Consider the following 19560-nt stretch of genomic DNA (forward strand, 5'->3'; position numbering starts at 1 on the left):
TGCAAAGCCAACACACAGTTAAAGCCATCAAGGGGCCTGGTGGCAAGAAGGGAAAACACTGAGTAAGTCTAACATGGGCGAAATACAATTCAAATCATCATTCTTAAAAAGTACCATCACTAGCACCTGCAAAGCACAAATCCCATCTGTGTGTGTGTGTGACTGTGCAGGGGCCGAGGAGCTCAGGAGCTACACAATCACTCAGAAATCTTCCTAGGAGACCTGTGTGGTTTCCAAGGAGGAGTGTTGTTTTCCCTGCTGGGTACACCTAGATTTCCAGGTTTACTCAGTGATTACCTCCTCGTCAGTGCGGATGTAGTTGACTCCATCTGGTTTCCCTGGGTTCTTGTAACTGTGAGGAGAGAGCAGTTTAGCAACAGGGTTGTTATATTATCGCCAGCTTGAACTTCCCTTTTTTCACATAAGGCAGGCTCACCTTTCTCCATCCTGTTTATTGTTGATGAAGTAGCCACGTCTGTATGCACAGCAGATGCCCAACGTGATCAGGGCCAGTACAGCAAGGACAACCAGAATCCCCCCAATAATTCCACCAATGTTCAGGTCATCTGAAGAAAGGAGGTTTGGGAAAAGCCATGAGACACACTACCTGTTCTTTAAAAAGGCCCTGACCCTGCTGTGCCTCCTTCCTTCACCCCAAACCCACTTGCCCCCTGCCCCCCAGGCCTTCCCCAGCTAGAAGAGAGAACTTAATCTTTCTAGCCTAGAACATATAGGACACCGTAACTCCTAACTTCACATGTGAAAAGTACGGAGACTTCTACAGCTGAAATGCAGTTACACTGAAAGCTGTATTCAAGTGGGCTTGGCACTGTAGGCTTAAAAATCCTCTGGCTGAATGCCTGAGATTACTTATGGGGGAGATGGTTATGAGGACAAGATAGGGGCCAGGATCCCAAGGAAGAAAAGAATCCCTAATTTCCAGGGCCTCTCTGTTGTGGACTGCTGTGGGGAAGAAAGTTAGTTTCAAGTCTTACTTAAAAGGAAAGAATCCTAGCTAAGAACTAGAGCTCTGCCTCTGCCGGCTGCCTGACCTCCGATGTATACGGCCTCTGAGGAGACCCCTGGACCCCTTTCTCACATCTGCACACTCAGCAAAGGCTCTGGGTCACCTTCACATGGGGCTCTGGCAGTCGTTTTCCTTCAAGCAAGCAACACATGGAAAACTGCAGGGAATGTATCAACAAGAGCCAAGTAACTTGGAAGTTTTAAAAAATCTCCTTTATCCTAGTGTATTGGTTCTCAACTATGAGTGTACACTTAAAAATCAATTTGCAGGCTGGGCGCGGTGGCTCACGCCTATAATCCCAGCACTTTGGGAGGCTGAGGCGGGCGGATCACGAGGTCAGGAGATCGAGACCATCCTGGCTAACACGGTGAAACCCCGTCTCTACTAAAAATACAAAAAATTAGCCGGGCAAGGTGGCGGCGCCTATAGTCCCAGCTACTCGGGAGACTGAGGCAGGAGAATGGTGTGAACCCGGGAGGCAGAGCTTGCAGTGAGCCAAGATTGTGATTTTTTTTTTTTTTTTTTTTTTTTTTTGAGACAGAGTCTCGCTCCGTCGCCCAGGCTGGTGTGCAGTGGTGCGATCTTGGCTCACTGCAACCTCTGCCTCCTGGATTCAAGGGATTCTCCTGCCTCAGCCTCCCAAGTTACTGGGATTACAGGCGCCTGCCACCACACCAGGCTAATTTTTGTATTTTCAGTAGAGACAGAGTTTTGCCATGTTGGCCAGGCTGGTCTCGAACTCCTGACCTCAGGTGATCCACCTGCCTCAGCCTCCCCAAGTGCTAGGATTATAGGTGTGAGCCACTGCGCCTGGCCATGCAATTTTGATATTAAAATGTCAATTCCCAAGTTTCATCAATAGAAAGTCAATAGGCTAAAATAGGTCTGGGGCAAAACTGTAGGAGAAAACAACCCTAAAGCAGAGTTTCTCAAACGTGACAGATGCGAGAATCGTTCGGAATGCTTGTCTTACACACAGATTTCTAGCATAGGTCTGAGGCGGGCTCGATCTGTACGTGAAACAGTTTTGGAAAACGCTGCTCTGAGGGTAGCTCCAAATAGGGAGGAGGAAGAGATTTAAAAAACGCTCCTGGCTAGGCACAGTGGCTCATGCCTGTGGTTCCCAGCACTTGTGGAGGCTGAGGCAGGAGGACTGCTTGAGGCCACGAGTTTGAGACCAGCCTGGGCAACAGTGAGACCCTGTATTTACAAAAAACAAAATTAGCTGAGCTTGGTGGTGTGTGTGTGTTGTCCCAGCTACTCAGGAGACTGAGGTGGGAGGATGGCTTAAAATCTGGGTTTGAGGATGCAGTGACCTGTGATTACACCACTGCACTCCAGCCTGGGCAACCAAGCAAGACCCTGTCTCTCTGTCTTTTTTGAGGGGGACAGAGTCTCACTCTGTCACCCAGGCTGGAGTGGTTTTGTTGCTGCTGCTGTTGTTGTTTTAAGGAAAAAAAAAAGCTCCCCAAGTGATTTGGACCCATCCTATCTGCCCCCATCCTCCCCTCAATACCCCTCCTTTAGGGGAACCAGAGCCCTGAGATAATATTACTCTAAGGGCTAAAGCTTTGTCTGCAGGTAAAATTATTAGGGCTAAAACTCTGTCAGTTTTCTACAAAATGGTTGTAACTGGATAAATTTCTGGAGACCTGACACCACCTTACATTTTAATAATTCTATCAATTACCAAAGAATGGAGTTTACTAAACTCGCAGTGAAAGTTACAAGGCTGGCCACGTTCCCAGTACCAGCAGATCCCAGAAGGTTTTGTTTTGAGGACCTGCTTATCTGGACTCGGTTTTCTCAGCCTTCCCTTCGCTGTCCAGTGGGTTCTGGTGGATCTAGTCGGCTCCAGAAGAAAGCTAACCCATGGCAGAAGAGTTCTCTAAGCTGATGGTATAATACTAAATTAAAATGTTCTATTCACTTCCCAGTCTTGTGATGAAACCTTTTCAAAAAAGAAACTCACAGACTTCCATCTCCTGCTCCTCACACCTGGCTGAGCCTGCGTCATTGGAAGCAATGCAGTAGTACTGCCCAGAGTCGTCCTTGTGAACAGCAGTGAACACCTGTTTCGGGAATGACAAGTAAATAATTGGACCAATCACAGGGCCGACTTTTGAGAGCACATCCAGCTGGGTGCAGAACTAGGTCAACACCTGCTCGCTTGCTTTCGGCTTCCCCGTGGCTTCCCCAGCACTGTGCATGTTCCTCCCTGACCCACTCCTGGACACCTGCCTGAGAGCGCCCCAACAACCAATCCCCTTGGGACTGGAGGCACCAAAGCACGGCAACATCCAAAATGTGAGGTGGAGCCTTGCTTTTATTCTGGTAAAGGGGCTCTTCAATGGTGACTGCTCCTTGGGCAACATTTTGGCAAAATGAACACAGAGGACCCTATTATAATCTGTCTGATGACTGCGTGGAGCTGGATAGTCCACAGACCAGAAGGTACCTCCCAAGAGAGAACTACATGCACAGTAAAGCCTGGTGTGGTTTGTACTTTGTGCTCTAGTGCATGACCGATCTGTTTTCTCTCCTCCCCCACCTCCCACCACCACCGCTGGGTTATTTTGAAACAAATTCCAAACCCCTTTCATCCATAAACACTTCAGAATCTCTAGAAGACTGTGAACAATCATGACCACAGCACCTTTGTCATGCCTCAATTAATAACTGCTTAATAGATCATCAAAGACCTGCTAGTAATCGAATTTCCCCGATTGTCTAATGACTTTTACAGTTAATTATCCGATCAGGGCCCTAGTAACGTTGGCTTAATATCCCTCTTCAGTCTCAATCTATGGTTTCTTTCTCTTACCCCCTAAGAATGTACTTGTTTATAAAAGGAAGAAGGGTCATTTTTCCTGTAGAATCCCTAACATTCTAGATTTTTAGCACCTGTCTTATCAAGAAGTTTCAATATCTCTCCTAATAATTATTATTTTCACAATAAGCATCTCTTGCCCCAACAAAGACATCTCCATTCTCACCTCTTAGAAGAGATCTTACCAGAGTGCCTGTTTCAGAGTTTAAGTGGAAAGAAGAATTGCGAAATCTGGGATTGGCTCTGGAATCCGTGGGCAGTGGCACATCATTGCGATACCAGCTGTAGTGAGGCCGGGGGTGGCCCTCACTCTCCTGGCAGTACAGCGTTGCCATCTTGCCTACTGGTACAGCCTTCGGCACTCTACAGACGGGGGTCACTGGCTTCACTGTAGGAAAAGAAGGGGGTGGTGGTGAAGATCTCAGCAACAGGGCTCTATTCTTATTAAAGCCCACAAGAAATCAGCTCCGAAGACAAGAGAGCCAGTTGAGGGGTTCCTGCGCCACTGCTATTCCCAGGATCACAACTGCAGACTGACAGGCCACCACTGCATCCCACCCTCCTGTATGTTCAAGTGCCTTCTCCAGCTGGTGGAAGGAAGTGACAGGAACTTCACTTCCCTTCTCACCTTCTACCCCCAACTCAGGCAGTCTCGGCTCTCAACAGTTCTCCCCTCCCTAAGCCATGTGAAGCCCTCAGGGACACGGTTCTGGAAGGAAAGAAACCGAGACGCTACCTGACCTCATGCGTTCTACGGCTACGGACTCGTGAGGCCTGAACATGCGGCAATGTCTCACCTTCGCATGAGCTCCTACCTTGCACAGTTAACTCGATCACAATCTCATCAATTTCCTTGCGGTCATTTCGAGCAACGACCTCACAGCGATAAAGGGCTGAGTCTCTCCGTGTCACATTCCAGATCTTCAGGGATGTCTTCCCCAGTATTTCTGCACGACCTGCCAAGTCTCCTACAGAAAACACATGAGGCACTAAAAAACTCTTGAAAGAAATCAGCCACTTGAAGAGGGTGGTTTCTGGGACCAGCACTGGATGCCACAGCAAGGAAGACTGCGGATCCATTTTTATTTTTATTCCGGAGTACAGAAGTGAACTCTCTAAGGACAGGAACCATGACCTATTCCTACCTGTAACCTAAACACCAAAAATTGTTCCTGGTGTGCAAGACGCACTCATTACCATGTGTCTCTGTCATTAAAGCCAGGAACTTCACCTCCTCCTCCTCATTTCCAGGAAGGACTGCCCATGAACAGAAAAAAAAACAGCACTAGAAAAACAACCAGTGTTCCATAAATGATGCTGAGATAACTTGATAGCCACTTGCAAACACATCAAGTTGAACCTCTCTCTCACTCCATATACGACGAAGACCTAACATAGGAGTTAAAACTATAAAACTCTTAGAAAAATGCAGAAGCATAAATCCCTCATGACCTTGGATTGGGCAGTGGTTTCTTAGATATGACACCAAAAGCACAAGCACTGAAAACGGCGATGCCAGACTTCATCAAATGCAAAGGACAAAGGCAGGTGAAAACACAATCCACCCAATGGGAGAAACATCTGCAAATCATACATCCAGCCTAGCATCCAGCATAAAGAAAGAATTGACACTTCAGTAATAAGCAGACAACTTAATTTAAAAACTGGACATAAAGGTGGGTGCAGCGGTGCACACATGTAGTCTCAGCTACTCAGAAGGCTGAGGTGGGAGGATTATTTGAGCCTGGGAATTCATGTCCAGCCTGTGCAATGCAGTGAGATCCTGTTTCTAGAAAAAAAAATCTTTTTAAATGGACATAAATTTGAACAGACCTTTCTCCAAAGAAAATACACAAATAAGACCCTCAACATCATTAGTTACCAGAAAATGCAAATCAAATCCACAAGACGCCACTTCAGATCCACTAAGATGGTTAGAACTTAAACAGTCAGACAGTAACAAGTGTTGGTGAGGATGTGGGAAAATACACTGCTGGTAGGAATGTAAAATCATAAAGCAGCTTTGAAAAACACTGTCAGTTTTTTAAAAAACTAAACATGCAACTACTGTAAGACCCAGCAATTGTACTCTTGGTTGTTTATCCCAGAGAAATGAAAACTTAGGTTCACACAAAAACCTGTAAACAAATATTGATAGCAGCATTACTGATAATAGCCAACAAGTGGAAACAACCCATTTTTTTTATCCATCAATAGAATGGATAAAATAATGTTGTATGTCTACAATGGAACATTATTCAGCCATGAAAAGAAATGAAGTACTGGCACACGCTACAACACAGGTGAACCTTGAAAACATGATGCTGAGTGAAAGAAGTCAGCCACGGAAGACTAGAGTTTCTATGAAGTGTCCAGAATAGGCAAATCCACAGACACACAAAGTGGAATCAGAGCTGCCAGGGATGCGGGAGGAGGACTGACTGCTGCTGGGTATGGGGTTTCTTTGTGGGATGATGAAAATGTTCTGGAATTTGATAGTGGTGATGGTTGCACAACTATGTGAATATACTAAAAACCCCTGAATTGTATACTTTAAAAGGATGAGACCTATGCAGTATGAATTATAGCTCAAGAAAAAAAGATTTTAAACATAAGACATAACAGCACTTTTCAAAGAAGCAGGAAGTACCTGGAAAACAACAAATAGGGGAAGGAGTTAGGAAAACACGACGCAGAAGAGTAGCAGCTACTTACCACTGGCCCTGACAACCGCTGACAAGGACACGAAGGGCTCTTGCCACAATACACGACAAACAGCCACTAAAGATGCTTCCGACGCAGCACAGACATCGGTATGAACATTTTCTAATAAGAAACTTTGTTATACAGTCACCCATTAGTGGAGGATTCGAACTGCTGCCATGTGAGAAAAGAGTAGATAAACCCCACCAGGGTGCTTTTGGTGCAGGCCCGCACTGAGGGAGGCAAGAGGCCAAGCAGAGCTGCATCCTCCCCTAGTCCCTGCATTCGGTACGGGAAAGTCTCCCTCGGCCTCCCCGTCCCTGTAGCTAAGACCAAAACGTTTAATCCCCAGAAACAGAAAGTTCTTTAAACAATTTCTCACCTGGTTCCTCTGATGCTCTAAACTACATGCTCAGGGTTTAGCAGGGTCAGCCTGAGTAGCCAAAGAAAACAGATCTGTGTTCTGAGAAGAACATTTCCATCACTCCAAAAATAAGAGGCAAAGGAGGGACTTCATGTGAGTGGGAGGCAAAACTCTTCTGAGGAGACTCAGGCTCCTGACAACACTGAGAACCCAAAGCAAGACTGTGTTGGAGCAATTTCCACAAACCCCTCTCAACTCTCAACTTCTCTGAGAACTCCACAGGCTCCGACCGATGCACAAGCCTGCATGTGTACCTCCTGCGGCTCCCGCCCTCCTGTCAGAAAAAAGGTGTCATCCTCCTCTCCAGCCACCTCCCTGCCTCCCTCTGTGCCGCTTGGCACAGCGAAGCCCCAGCAGGCCCCCCTCGAGTCTCTTTCCCTGCCTGCACCCCAGCTTGGGCCCCCCGCCAGCCCTCTCCTGGACTCAGCAGAAGGCCTCTGACTTGGGCCTCTGCTCTGAGTGGTGCTGCCTCCAATCTCTTCTCTACAGCAGCCACTTCCGTCTTCTGAAACGTAGATGCAGCCATGGCATTTCCCCTCAGATACTGCCCATGCTCGCCTGGCAGTCAGTGCAGTCTGCCTGGCCAGGTGACCTCTCCAACCCCTCTCCTCCCTCTCTCCCTGTCCATGTACCGGCAACAGTGGGGAACTTGCAGTCTTTCCCATCAGTCAGTCTGTCTGTTGCTTCTGCATCTTCATACACAGCATTCTCTCCTGACCACCTCTCTCCACACCATCTTGCCTGCTAACCAGCCACCCTTCACACCGCACCCAGAGAGGCCACTTTGGGGAGCCTTCCCTGACCACCAGCCTCCCACCTGGGAGGATGTCACTTCAGGGTACCCCGTGCTTTCTCCCCATCGGCAACCCCAACACCAAGCCTGAAACACAGTGGGTGGCTCAGTCAATTTGTGCCGTGCCCTTGCTGAAACATACGGTCCTTTGTCGTTCACTCACTTACATCACACACATGAGAATCATGAGAAGATGGCCTAGGAAATGCTCACTTTGATTCCCCAAAGAGATGGGGCTGTGAGCAGATTAAGATCCTAGCTAATGAACTGCACTTGCAGATGCTGGGTGACAGGTACAGGGAGGCTTGATATGCCACTTGCATTACTTTTGCATGTGTTTGAAATTTTCCATAATTATAAATCTTAAAAAGTAAATAAATAAAAAATAAAAAACTCAGTCCTAGCTACAGATGCAGGTTACCAGTCTGAGGTAAGTTTCTGGCCAAGAGTGCACACCCAGGTCTATGGGCAGAGGAAAGGTCAACAGGCAGGACGACTACAGGATCATACCCTGAATTTTGTTGTCAAAAAACACATATGTGGTTTGGTCATCTTGAATTTTCTTCCATTCGATCCTGGGGTCACTTGTCTGCGAATCTGTAATGATGCAAGACAGTTCCACACCTAACAAGCAAAGAAAAAAAAGAACTCTCAGTGAATGTGGAGTGCTTTTAGGTTCAGCTGCACCCAGACCCTGCAAGCTATCTCTAATTCAAGAGGCCTTTCATGCAGATTAAAAACCTAGCCAATTCCATACTCCAAGAGTCTTTGAGAAAGGATGAGTTTTTGCCAGAAAATAAAGATAATTGGCAAGGATTTTACTACATAGTGTACCCCCTCCCTTAAACACCCTGCTTGTATATAAGAAATTTCTTGGCCAGGCGCGGTGGCTCACACCTGTAATCTTAGTACTTGGGAGGCCGAGGAGGGCAGATCACCTGAGGTCAGGAGTTTGAGACCAGCCAGGCCAAACATGGCAAAACCCCACACAAAAATCAGCTGAGGGTGGTGGCTGGTACTTGTAATCCCAGCTACTCAGGAGGCTGAGGCAGGAGAATCGCTTCAACCCGGGAGGCAGAGGCTGCAATGAGCTGAGATTGCGCCACTGCACTCCAGCCTGGGCAACAAGAGCGAGACTCCATCTCAAAAAAAAAAAAAAAAAAAAAAAGGAAAGAAAGAAAGAAATTTCTTTGTTGTGTGATCACAAAGCCAGGCAGGAGTGCGATGCCAGCTGATGGAAAACCGCACAGGGCTCCCTGCCGGCCTGCTGATACCATGCTTCAGGGGCCTGTGCCCCGCAGAGCAGCCCACCTCCAACATCTCCTTGGCACACTGCAGAGACGGATGTGTCCTGAGTTGGCTGCAAGACACCAAATGTCCAGTAGATGGTGCCCATTATCCGAGGCATTTCCTTTGTACTTACTTTCAAATTCCTGTACCACTGGGGTTCGATTGCTGGATTTGAGATTTACAGCCCCTATCAGGCAGCCTGAAGGAGAAAGAAACGTAAAATCAGAGACAATGTATCTCAAACAGCAGAGAAACCTTGCACTGAGGTCAGGTTTTCCTGTCTCTGTAGGCTATGGTTACTAACCACAGAGGATGGAAAAATATTCCACAATAAAGTCTCTTAGGTAAGCCAAGTTAACTGCTTTCTCTCTCAAATCTGACCTTCACTGGAAGGAACCAAGGGAAAGAGAAGAGTTCTAAGAATTCCTTCTCCTTTTTAGTCCCAGAACAAAGCCCTCAGAGCTTTAAAGCCTTTTGTCTAAGCATGTCCTATTGACCCTTCGACACCTCTCACCCAGACCTGCCTGGGCCTTCTGCCCTTCCTCCCTCCATCCTCCCCTCTTCCCAGGCTTCCAGTGCTGCACAGGCACCCTCAGTGGCACATGATACAGTCCAGACTCTTGGGCTGGAACTCTCCCCTTCAGGGCGGCATCAACACTCTCTGGGTATGGTTATCAACCAGCTAGGAGTCCACCTTGCTGTATGAGCAACCCGGTGGTTCCAGTCCACGAAGTTTTCACCGATCTTTGTTGAAATCAGAAAAATAATAATATAACACGGTAATTTTCATGAAGCTAAGTTCATATCAGTGATGAAAGCAAGATAGCTACTTGCATGGCAATCCCTTTCAAAACTAGCATCTGATTCCTTACGGGTAATCAGAAACCTGTTTACCACAGTCTCAAAATTTCTCAACTAATCTTGGAGAGAAGATCAAGTAGGTACATAGACCACCTACAAAATATTATTCTTCAGCTGTCACGCCCCTAATAAAATATGCCATCCCCGAAGAAGGACATCATACAGAACACCCCTAGGAAGGCCTCTGGGTCCCGGCTTATGATAACCGCTAAAGAAAATGGACAGCGCAACTCTGCTCCAAGCTGCTTTAACTCCTTGCATATTGGGCAGCCTCACGCAGCCCATTCTTTTCCTTTATCTTCTTTAACGGCCCAGCTACATGGATCTTTTCTTTCTCAATAGTCAGATTTCACTAATTCTAGCAAAAGCCCTAAAGAATAATCCAATAAAGAGGGATGGAAAACAGAAGTATAATATACCTGAATTGCTATTGGTTCCTAAAACACTTCTACAAAAGGTTATAGAACAAAGAACAAGTGCAGATAATTTTATTTTGTTTGGATAACCACGGCTACTCCCTCTGGAAGCCAGAAATACATCCCGTGCACGTGCAGCCCTTTCTACTTCTTCAAAATGAAAGCTCCCAGTGATGCATCACTAAAGAATGATATATGAGGCTCTGCGTCTCTACCAAGGCCACACAAGTTTCTTCTAAGGAAAGTGACCATAAACATTTCTTCAGTATGATCACCGTAACTTAGATGAGACACCGACACTGGCTACAAGGGACTATGACCAGAGATCAGCTCTGGCCCAAAGACCATCAGGGGACTGAAAGGTGAGTCACGAGAGCACTGCTCACCTGGATAATAACTGGACACCTCAATCACATCTTTTCTCTTAAGAAGTATGAAGCCAAGAGAAGTAAGAAAATGGGAGAGCTTAGTCTAGAGAAATAGAAGTACACTATAAGGAGATACAGGCTGATTGGTCAAAATGCTGGAAATACTAGAGTTGATAACAACAGGTGAACTAGAGGACATAAAAGGTAAATGATGTTTAATTTTCATGAAGGCCAACTGAGATATGTATCTTTATAATAAACTTGGAAGGTAAACTAAACCAATTTGTTTCTTACAACCTCAAAGAAGCTAAATAATGGCAATCGTCACTTCTTTTATCCCTCAGCATTACGGCAAAGAAATGAATGTTTTATACTTTTTCTTTTTTTTTTTTGAGACGGAGTCTCGCTCTGTTGCCCAGGCTGGAGTGCAGTGGCGCCATCTCGGCTCACTGCAAGCTCCACCTCCCGGGTTCACGCCATTCTCCTGTCTCAGCCTCCTGAGTAGCTGGGACTACAGGCGCCTGCCACCATGCCCAGCTAATTTTTTGTATTTTTAGTAGAGACGGGGTTTCACTGTGTTAGCCAGGATGGTCTCGATCTCCTGAGCTCATGATCTGCCCGCCTTGGCCTCCCAAAGTGCTGGGATTACAGGCGTGAGCCACCGCGCCCGGCCTGCTTTATATTTCTTAATGAAGCCTTGGCCTGACCACTCTCTTGCTCAACTATCCTAGATAAGTTTCACAAGCAGCTTTGTATTTTATTTTTCTGAACTACACATGAGACTTAAATACAGGTAGCTTTTTATACCAATCCTAGAAGGCAGTATGTCCCAGGAAGACTCCAGAGCAGAGGATCACTACAAATCACGTAAAGTTCTAGCTTAAATGACTATCTGCAATAGCTGGGCACTACATCAAATAAGGTCCCACGCTGAGAGTCCTTCCTCAGAATTATCCTTCTATTTCCAAATAATCCTTAACTTTACTAATACTCTAGAACTCCTTTCTTGCCCATCCCCAATAGACCAAGGTGCCACTTTAAAATGTAGTAGGAACTGTATAAAAGAATGGTAGTGTGAGGATTGGAAGGCACAAATCTAACCCGTGAAGACATCGTAAGTAACTCATCCAGAATCCTGCCCGATGCCTGGGGATAAGATTCTGACAGAACTACTAAGGAGATGGGTTCTGGGAGCCCGCTTGCAGCGGTGGCTGCTGAAGTTTAATTGTGCACACATTGAATCCAGTGCTACAGGAATACTCATACTGAAGTTACATTATTTAAGATTGAGCAAAGGGTTTTTTGGGAGGAGGAAAAAGGAAAACTGCCAATTTGTCAAATGCTGTTATTCCTATTCAATTTCCTGTCTATTTTGGCCTGTCCATCATACTCTAAGCTCTCTGGGAAATTCCATTCATTCAGCAGTTTTTGTTTTGTTTTTTGAGACAGAGTTTCACTCTTGCCACCCAGGCTGGAGTGCAATGGTGCGATCTCGGCTCAATGCAACCTCCGCCTCCCAGGTTCAAGCAATTCTCCTGTCTCAGCCTCCCAAGTAGCTGGGATTACAGGTGCCTGCCACTACACCTGGCTAATTCTTGCATTTTTAGTAGAGACAGGGTTTCACCACGTTGGCCAGACTGGTCTCAAACTCCTGACCTCAGGTGATCTCTCCGCCTCGGCCTCCCAAAGTGCTGAGATTACAGGGGTGAGCCACTACGCCTGGCCGTTCAACAGTTTTTATTTATCTCTTATTATGTACTAGATACCTGTCTAGATATTAGGGCTAATACATGAATAAGATATATAAAAATCTATTAGCCAGGCATGGTGGCACATGCCTGTAATCCCAGCTACTCAGTAGGTTGAGACAGGAGAATCACTTGAACCCAGGAGGTGGGGGTTACAGTGAGCTGAGATCAGGCCACTGCACTCCAGCCTGGGCGACAGAATGAGACTCCATTACAAAAAAAAAAAAAAAAGGATAGATAAAAATCTGTGCTCTCATGGAGCTAACATTTTAGGATTTAAAAAAAAAACATATTTATTCATCTTTATTATATTTCAATGTTTGATTGCAAAACTTACTACAAAGCTAGAGTGATTAAAACAGTGTGGGGTCCCCCCACAGCATAAAGACAGACATGCAGATCAAAGGAAAAGAATAGCCCAGAAATAAATCCTTGCATATATGATCAAACGATTTTCCACAAAGATGCCAAAATCATTTAATGAAGAAAGGACAACCTTTCCAACAATGGTGCTGGGAAAACTGGATATCCACACGCAAAACGATGAAGTCAGACCCTTATATTAAGTCAAATACAGAAATGAGCTTAAAACATATAAAACGGCCGGGCGCGGTGGCTCAAGCCTGTGATCCCAGCACTTTGGGAGGCCGAGACGGGCGGATCACGAGGTCAGGAGATCGAGACCATCCTGGCTAACACTGTGAAACCCCGTCTCTCCTAAAAAATACAAAAAACTAGCCGGGCGAGGAGGCGGCGCCTGGAGTCCCAGCTACTCGGGAGGCTGAGGCAGGAGAATGGCGTGAACCCGGGAGGTGGAGCTTGCAGTGAGCTGAGATCCGGCCACTGCACTCCAGCCCAGGAGACAGAGTGAGACTCCGTCTCAAAAAAAAAAAAACATATAAAACACCTAAATTTAAGAACTAAAACTATAAAATTTTGGAAGAACACAGAGAAACATCTTCATGACACTGAGTTAGGCAATGATTTGATATGACGCCAACAGCATGGACAACAAAAGAACAAAATAGGTAAATTGGACTTCATCAAAAAACTTTAAACATCAAAGGACACTACCAAGAAAGTGAAGAGACAATAGACAGAATGGGAGAAAATATTTACAAAGCAGACATATGTATGATAAGGGATTAACATCCAGAATATATAAAGAACTCCTACAACTCACAAAAAAACACAAATGAACAAATTTTAAAATGGGCAAAGAATTCGAACAGACATGCCGCCAAATAAGATATACCATGAAGAGCTGCTCAACATCACTAGCCTTTAAGGAAATTAAATCTAAACCACAATGAGATACCACTTCACACCCATTAGGATGGTTATGATTTCTTTCAAAGGGGGGAAATAGTAAGTGTTGGTGAGGATGTGGAGAAACCCAAACCCTGTACACTGCTGATGGGAAAGTAAAATGGTGCAGCCACCATGAAAAGTTAGGCAGTTCCTTGAAAAGTTAAACACAGAATTACTATACAGTCCAAACACTGTATGATGTAATTCTTATTCTTCCTCCTCTATAGCTAAGGTACTTTTCCCCTCTGTCCTCTTATGTTTTATCTATCTTTGATTTTCTGCAGTGTGATCATTATATGCCTAGATTTTTTTTTTTTTTTTTTTTTGGCATTTATCCTGTTTGGTGTTTTCTGAGCTTCATGGATCTATGGTTTAGTGTCTGGCATTAATTTGGGGAAATTCTCAGTCATAATTGCTTCAAAAATTTTTGTTCTTATCTTCTGTTTCTGGTATTATCATTTACAAGTATGTTACATCTTCTGTGGTTGCCCCACGTTTCTTGTATATTCTGTTCCATTTTTTAGGTCATCTTTCTCTCTGTGCTTTCAGTTTTGGATGTTTCTGTTGGCATATCCTCAAGCTGAGAGGCTGAGTCCATCAAAAACATTTTTCATTTCTGCTACAGTTTTTTGATCTCTAGTGTTTCCTTTTGATTCTTTCTGAAAATTTCCATCTCTCTGCTTGCACTGTCCATCTGTTCTTGCATGTTATCTACTTATGTTATCTACTTTTTCCATTAGAACCCTTAGCATATTAACCAGAGTTGTTTTAAATGCCCAGTCTGATAATTCCAACATCTCTTTCATATCAGAGTTCTGATGCTTGCTCCATTTCCTCAAACTGTTTTTGCTTTTTAGTATGCATTGTACTTTTTGTTGAAAGCCAGACATGATTACCCAGGAAAATAAACTGTAGTAAACAAGGCTTTCATGTTACGGTGGGTAAGGTGTGTGGGGGGGAGCCTTCTATAGACCTATGATTAGGTCTCAGTCTTTCAGTAAGACTATGCCTTGGGCTGTGACGTTCACCACTCCCCTTGGGTGGAAAGATGACTAGAGGCAGCTAGGGTTAAGTACCTAACAAGTGGGATTTCTTCCTGAAACACATAAAAACCAATTACAGTATTACAACATATTAATAAAGTGAAGGGGAAAAAACCACATGATCATCCCAACGAATGCAGAAAAAGCATCTGACCTAATGCAACAACCTTTCAAGATAAAAACACTCAGTAAACTTTCTATACATGATAAAGGTCATATATGAAAAACCTACAGCTGACAGCATATTCAGTGATGAAGGACTCAAAGTTTTTCCCCTACAATCAGGAACAAGACGATGCCCACTTTCACCGCTTCTATTCAGCATGACATTGGAATTTCTAGCAAGAGCAATTTGTCAAGAAAAAGACAAAAAAGGAATCAAAGTTGGAAAGGAAGTAGGAAAATTATGTCTGTTTGTAGCTGGCATGATCTTAGACATAGAAAACCCTACATATTCTAACACTAAAAATATCAGAATAAATAAATGAGTTCACCAAGGCTGCAGGATACAAAACCAACACACAGAATTCTGGTTCTCAGTCTAGCATGCAAACAGCTTGGAAGCCCTCATCCATCTTGACAAGTAAAAAGCTGAACAGCCTGAAAATCCACAACTCTTCTTAGATTTGTCCAAGAATTGAGGTCATAGGCCAAAACACTGTCTCCAGATTGGAGAGACAGACAGGCAGATAGAGAATCCCAACCTGCAGAGCAGAAACTCCGGAGAAGCCTCTGCAGGAACCACCAGTACTAGAGTAGGAAAACCTAAACTATAATTGACGAATCGTTGGAGTCTCAGCGCCAACAAGTCTGAGAGTTAAAAACTCCATGGGGCCCAGTCTTAGCAGGCCCCCCAGACATTCTTGTGAGTTTTATCTCCAGAGGCCCTACCTGGTTCTCTCACTGAAGACAGGAGAAAAATTCCCTCATGCTCCTGGCATAGGGAGGGGAAATGTTAGCCATTTGAAATACCTCTAAAGCATTCTGTCCTTAACAAGTCCTGCCCAAAAGAGAAATTGTCTTACCAGAGTCTAACCTACTGGGATTTAATCAGGGCCTAACTGACCTGGATTTGTGTTATAATTTCTTCAAAAATCACAATTATAAACCAAAATTATAAGTATTAACTCATGTAATTACCTTTATCGGAGATCTCAATATCTTCATACACCTTCAAGTTATTGTCTAAGTATTTTTTCATTTCAACCTGCGGGTCTCCCTTTCACATTTCCTGTAGAGGTCTGGTGGTAATGAACTCCCTCGGCTTTCATTTATCTGGCAATGTCTTAATTTCTGCTTCATAGCTGAAGGATGGTTTTGCTGGATATAGAATTTGTGGTTTACAATTGTTTTCTTGCAGCACTTTAAATATATCACCCCACTTCCTTCTGGCCTCCAAGGTTTCTGGTAAGAACTCAGCTTATAGTCTTCTTGCAGATTAACTGTATCTGCTGAGTCACCTCTCTCTGGGTGCTTTTAAGAATTTCTCTTTGTCAAGTTTGATCATGCGTCTCAGTGTGAGTCTCTTTGGTTGGTTCCACTCAAAGTCTAGTGAGATTCTCGGATTTGTGGATCTATGCCCTTCATCAAATTTGGGGCGTTTATTCTTCATCATTTCTTAAAATAATCTTTCTGCCCCATATTTCTCCTCCTTCTAAAACTCCCACAATGCATATGATGGTCCACTTGGTAGTCCCATGAGTCACGTAGACTATGTTCACTTTTCTTCATTCTTTTTCTTTTTGCTTCTCAAACTTGATAATCGCCCTAACTTCTACTTTGTTAGTTCTTTCTTCTATCTGCATCAATCTGCTGTCGAACCCCTCTAGTAAATTTTTCATTTCAGTCATTGTATTTTCAGCTCCAAAATCTGTTTGTTTCATTTCTGTAATTTCTATGTCTTTATTGATAGTGTCCTTTTGTTCAGGGACTGTTTGCCTGATTGCCTTTAGTTCTTTGTCCATGTTCTCCCCTTCGGTGTTTGTGCATATTTTAAACAAATAGCTTTGGCTAATAAGTCCAATATCCGTGCTGCCTCTGGGACAGTTTCTGTCAATCCATTTAGTTCCTTTAAATGAGTCTTGTTTTCCTGTTTCTTTGTATGCTTTGTTATTTTTTGTTGTTGTTGATGCTGTTGTTGAAAATCTGGCATTCAATTATTATAATACGGTAACTCTGGAAATCAGATTGTCCCCCTCCCCCAAGATTTGCTGTGTTTTTTAAAAAAATTATTGTTTAAGGCTGTAGGAGTTCATTTGAAACTCAGAACTTTCTTTTGCAAAGACTATTCCTTTTCAAGTGTGGTTACTAAGGTTCCTTAACCTTGTGTTCAGCTATTATAAGAGTATAATCAAGACTGTCTTAAGTGCCAAAAGCTGAAATGAACAAACGCTAAAACAAAATCCCCACCCCGCCGACGCCAAAAAAGAGAGCATGTTATAGCTGCCTCTCTGAGTTTTGTAGACCAGCTCTGTGCAGGGGTACTCCTTCATCTCTTAGCTAGGCTTATTCTGAATCCACAGACCAGCCTGGGATGAATCTTAGTATCTTTTCAGGGCTTTTCTGATCATGTGTCTTGCCTGACATGAGCATGGCTTTCTACTTTCCTTCATTTATGTGGATGCTTTTGAGAGTCTTAATTTCCTAAGAATCTCACCCAGCTTCTCCTCTGGGCCTTACAGGGCCTACTGTACACGTCCAGCCAGAATCTCTTCAGCCATCTGTAGGTTTATAGTCACTCTGTAGCTTTTACTAGCAGTGCCCACTGGTTTTACTGCCTGCTTCCCTGGTTATACAAGACAGAGACAAGCACCTTGCATTAGGCCTTCAGGTATCCCCCAGAAAGGATGGAACAGACATACACATTAATTTGCAAATAAGGTCTGCTCTGTTCCCTCCGGTTTGAGAGAAAAGCTTGGGAATAGCTGCTGCCTGTTCAAGACCAAAGGAGCTACTATGTCAGGGAGAGGGTAGGGCAAGGGTATGTAAAAATGCCACAAGTGTTTCCTACTAGTTTAAAGATGGCTCTTCTTGGTTAGATGTTTGCTCGGTTGCTATAATCTTTGTTTGACTGATTTTAGAGCTTCTACAATGTTGGTTCAGATAGCTACTGGGTGATTTTTTAATTTTTCTGCTGGTGAGCAGGAGCCTGGAACATCCTAGTCCACAATTTTGCTGAGATCACTATAAGTTAGCTTTGTCACTATTTTTTTTTTAGTCATTCTTATTCATCCCTGTATCTGATTCCCAACCATAATACCTAAGAACCCAATAAGTTTCTGGAAAAGTTACTTATTTTAAGTGGGGAAAAGACACAGATACTTTCAATACAATATGGCAAATGGCAGGAGAGAAATCTACACCAATCCAAACACAGACTGACTTAGTATCTTTACTTTCGGTGTTTCTTTGGTAACGGAGCTCTCATTCTCGCTGTAAGTTGGTAAACTTTCTGAGCTTATGTTCTGAGCTTATGTTTTCCCAGGATTTAATTGCTTCAGGTAGAACTAGCAAATGTGTTTTCAATCCAGAACTAGGTGGCTTAAGCCAGGACAGAGGTAACTACTCGATGTGCTTATAATTCCACCTTCAAAACTCTTCCTACATGCCAAAGCTATGAACTATCTGGGGCCCTGTTTTTAATACTCTTACTGACTTTTTTTTTTTTTTTTTTTTTGGAGAAAGAGTCTCGCTCTGTAACCAAGGCTGGAGTGCAGTGGCATGATCTTGGCTCACTGTGACTTCCGCCTGCCGGGTTCAAGCAATTCTCCTGCCTCAGCCTCCCGAGTAGCTGGGACTGTAGGCGCCTGCCACCACGCCCAGGTAATTTTTTGTATTTTAGTAGAGATGGGGTTTCACTGTGTTGCCCAGGCTGGTCTCGCACTCCTAAGCTCAAGCAATCTGCCCACCTTGGCCTCCCAAAGTGCTAGGATTACAGGTGTGAGCCATCATGCCTGGCCTCTTACTGACTTTTAATATGATTTTGCACACTTCAATTTTTCTCAAATGTAACATATTATTTAAAAACTTACCCTTCTTGGCCGGGCGCGGTGGCTCAAGCCTGTAATCCCAGCACTTTGGGAGGCCGAGACGGGCAGATCACGAGGTCAGGAGATCGAGACCATCCTGGCTAACACGGTGAAACCTCGTCTCTACTAAAAAAAAAAAAATACAAAAAACTAGCCGGGCGAGGTGGTGGGCGCCTGTAGTCCCAGCTACTCGGGAGGCTGAGGCAGGAGAATGGCGTAAACCCGGGAGGCGGAGCTTGCAGTGAGCTGAGATGCGGCCACAGCACTCCAGCCTGGGCGACAGAGCGAGACTCCGTCTCCAAAAAAAAAAAAAAAAAAACAAAAAAACTTACCCTTCTTTCACCAATAACTGAAGATAAATAAGTTAAACATTTTAGAAGGGGGACCATTTATTATCATTATTCTACTTGCTATCTAGGGACCAATGATTTTCCAGAGGCCCAGAGAACAGCACATTTCAAATTTAAAGGCTTTCAATTTGAGACAGTAATTAAGGTTAAAGAAGGTCATAAGGGTGTGGACCTAATCCAATATGACTAGTGTCCTTCTAAGAACTTGAAGACAGGCTGGGCGCGGTAGTTCCCGCCTGTAATCCCAGCACTTTGGGAGGCCGAGGTGGGTGGATAACAATGTCAGGAGATTGAGACCATCCTGGCTAATAGGGTGAAACCCCATTTCTACTAAAAATACAAAAAATTAGCCAGGCGCAGTGGCGGGC

The 19560-nt window shown here is 44.3% G+C and overlaps 1 protein-coding gene across 1 annotated transcript in view; it reads right to left on the bottom strand.

Moving 5' to 3' along the window:
• Window positions 1–19560, bottom strand: part of JAM3 (junctional adhesion molecule 3) — a 73399-nt gene that overhangs the window by 2587 nt on the left and 51252 nt on the right. The window contains exons 2-8 of the mRNA XM_010362037.2: window positions 9201–9266; window positions 8288–8401; window positions 4673–4825; window positions 4043–4245; window positions 3000–3099; window positions 437–566; window positions 298–352 (exon numbers count right to left, since the gene is read on the bottom strand). Of these exons, the coding sequence (XP_010360339.1) occupies window positions 298–352; window positions 437–566; window positions 3000–3099; window positions 4043–4245; window positions 4673–4825; window positions 8288–8401; window positions 9201–9266 (821 nt within the window). The remainder of the gene's footprint in view (window positions 1–297; window positions 353–436; window positions 567–2999; window positions 3100–4042; window positions 4246–4672; window positions 4826–8287; window positions 8402–9200; window positions 9267–19560) is intronic.

Source organism: Rhinopithecus roxellana, chromosome 15 (assembly GCF_007565055.1).
Source record: "Rhinopithecus roxellana isolate Shanxi Qingling chromosome 15, ASM756505v1, whole genome shotgun sequence".
Taxonomy (NCBI): Eukaryota; Metazoa; Chordata; class Mammalia; order Primates; family Cercopithecidae; genus Rhinopithecus; species Rhinopithecus roxellana.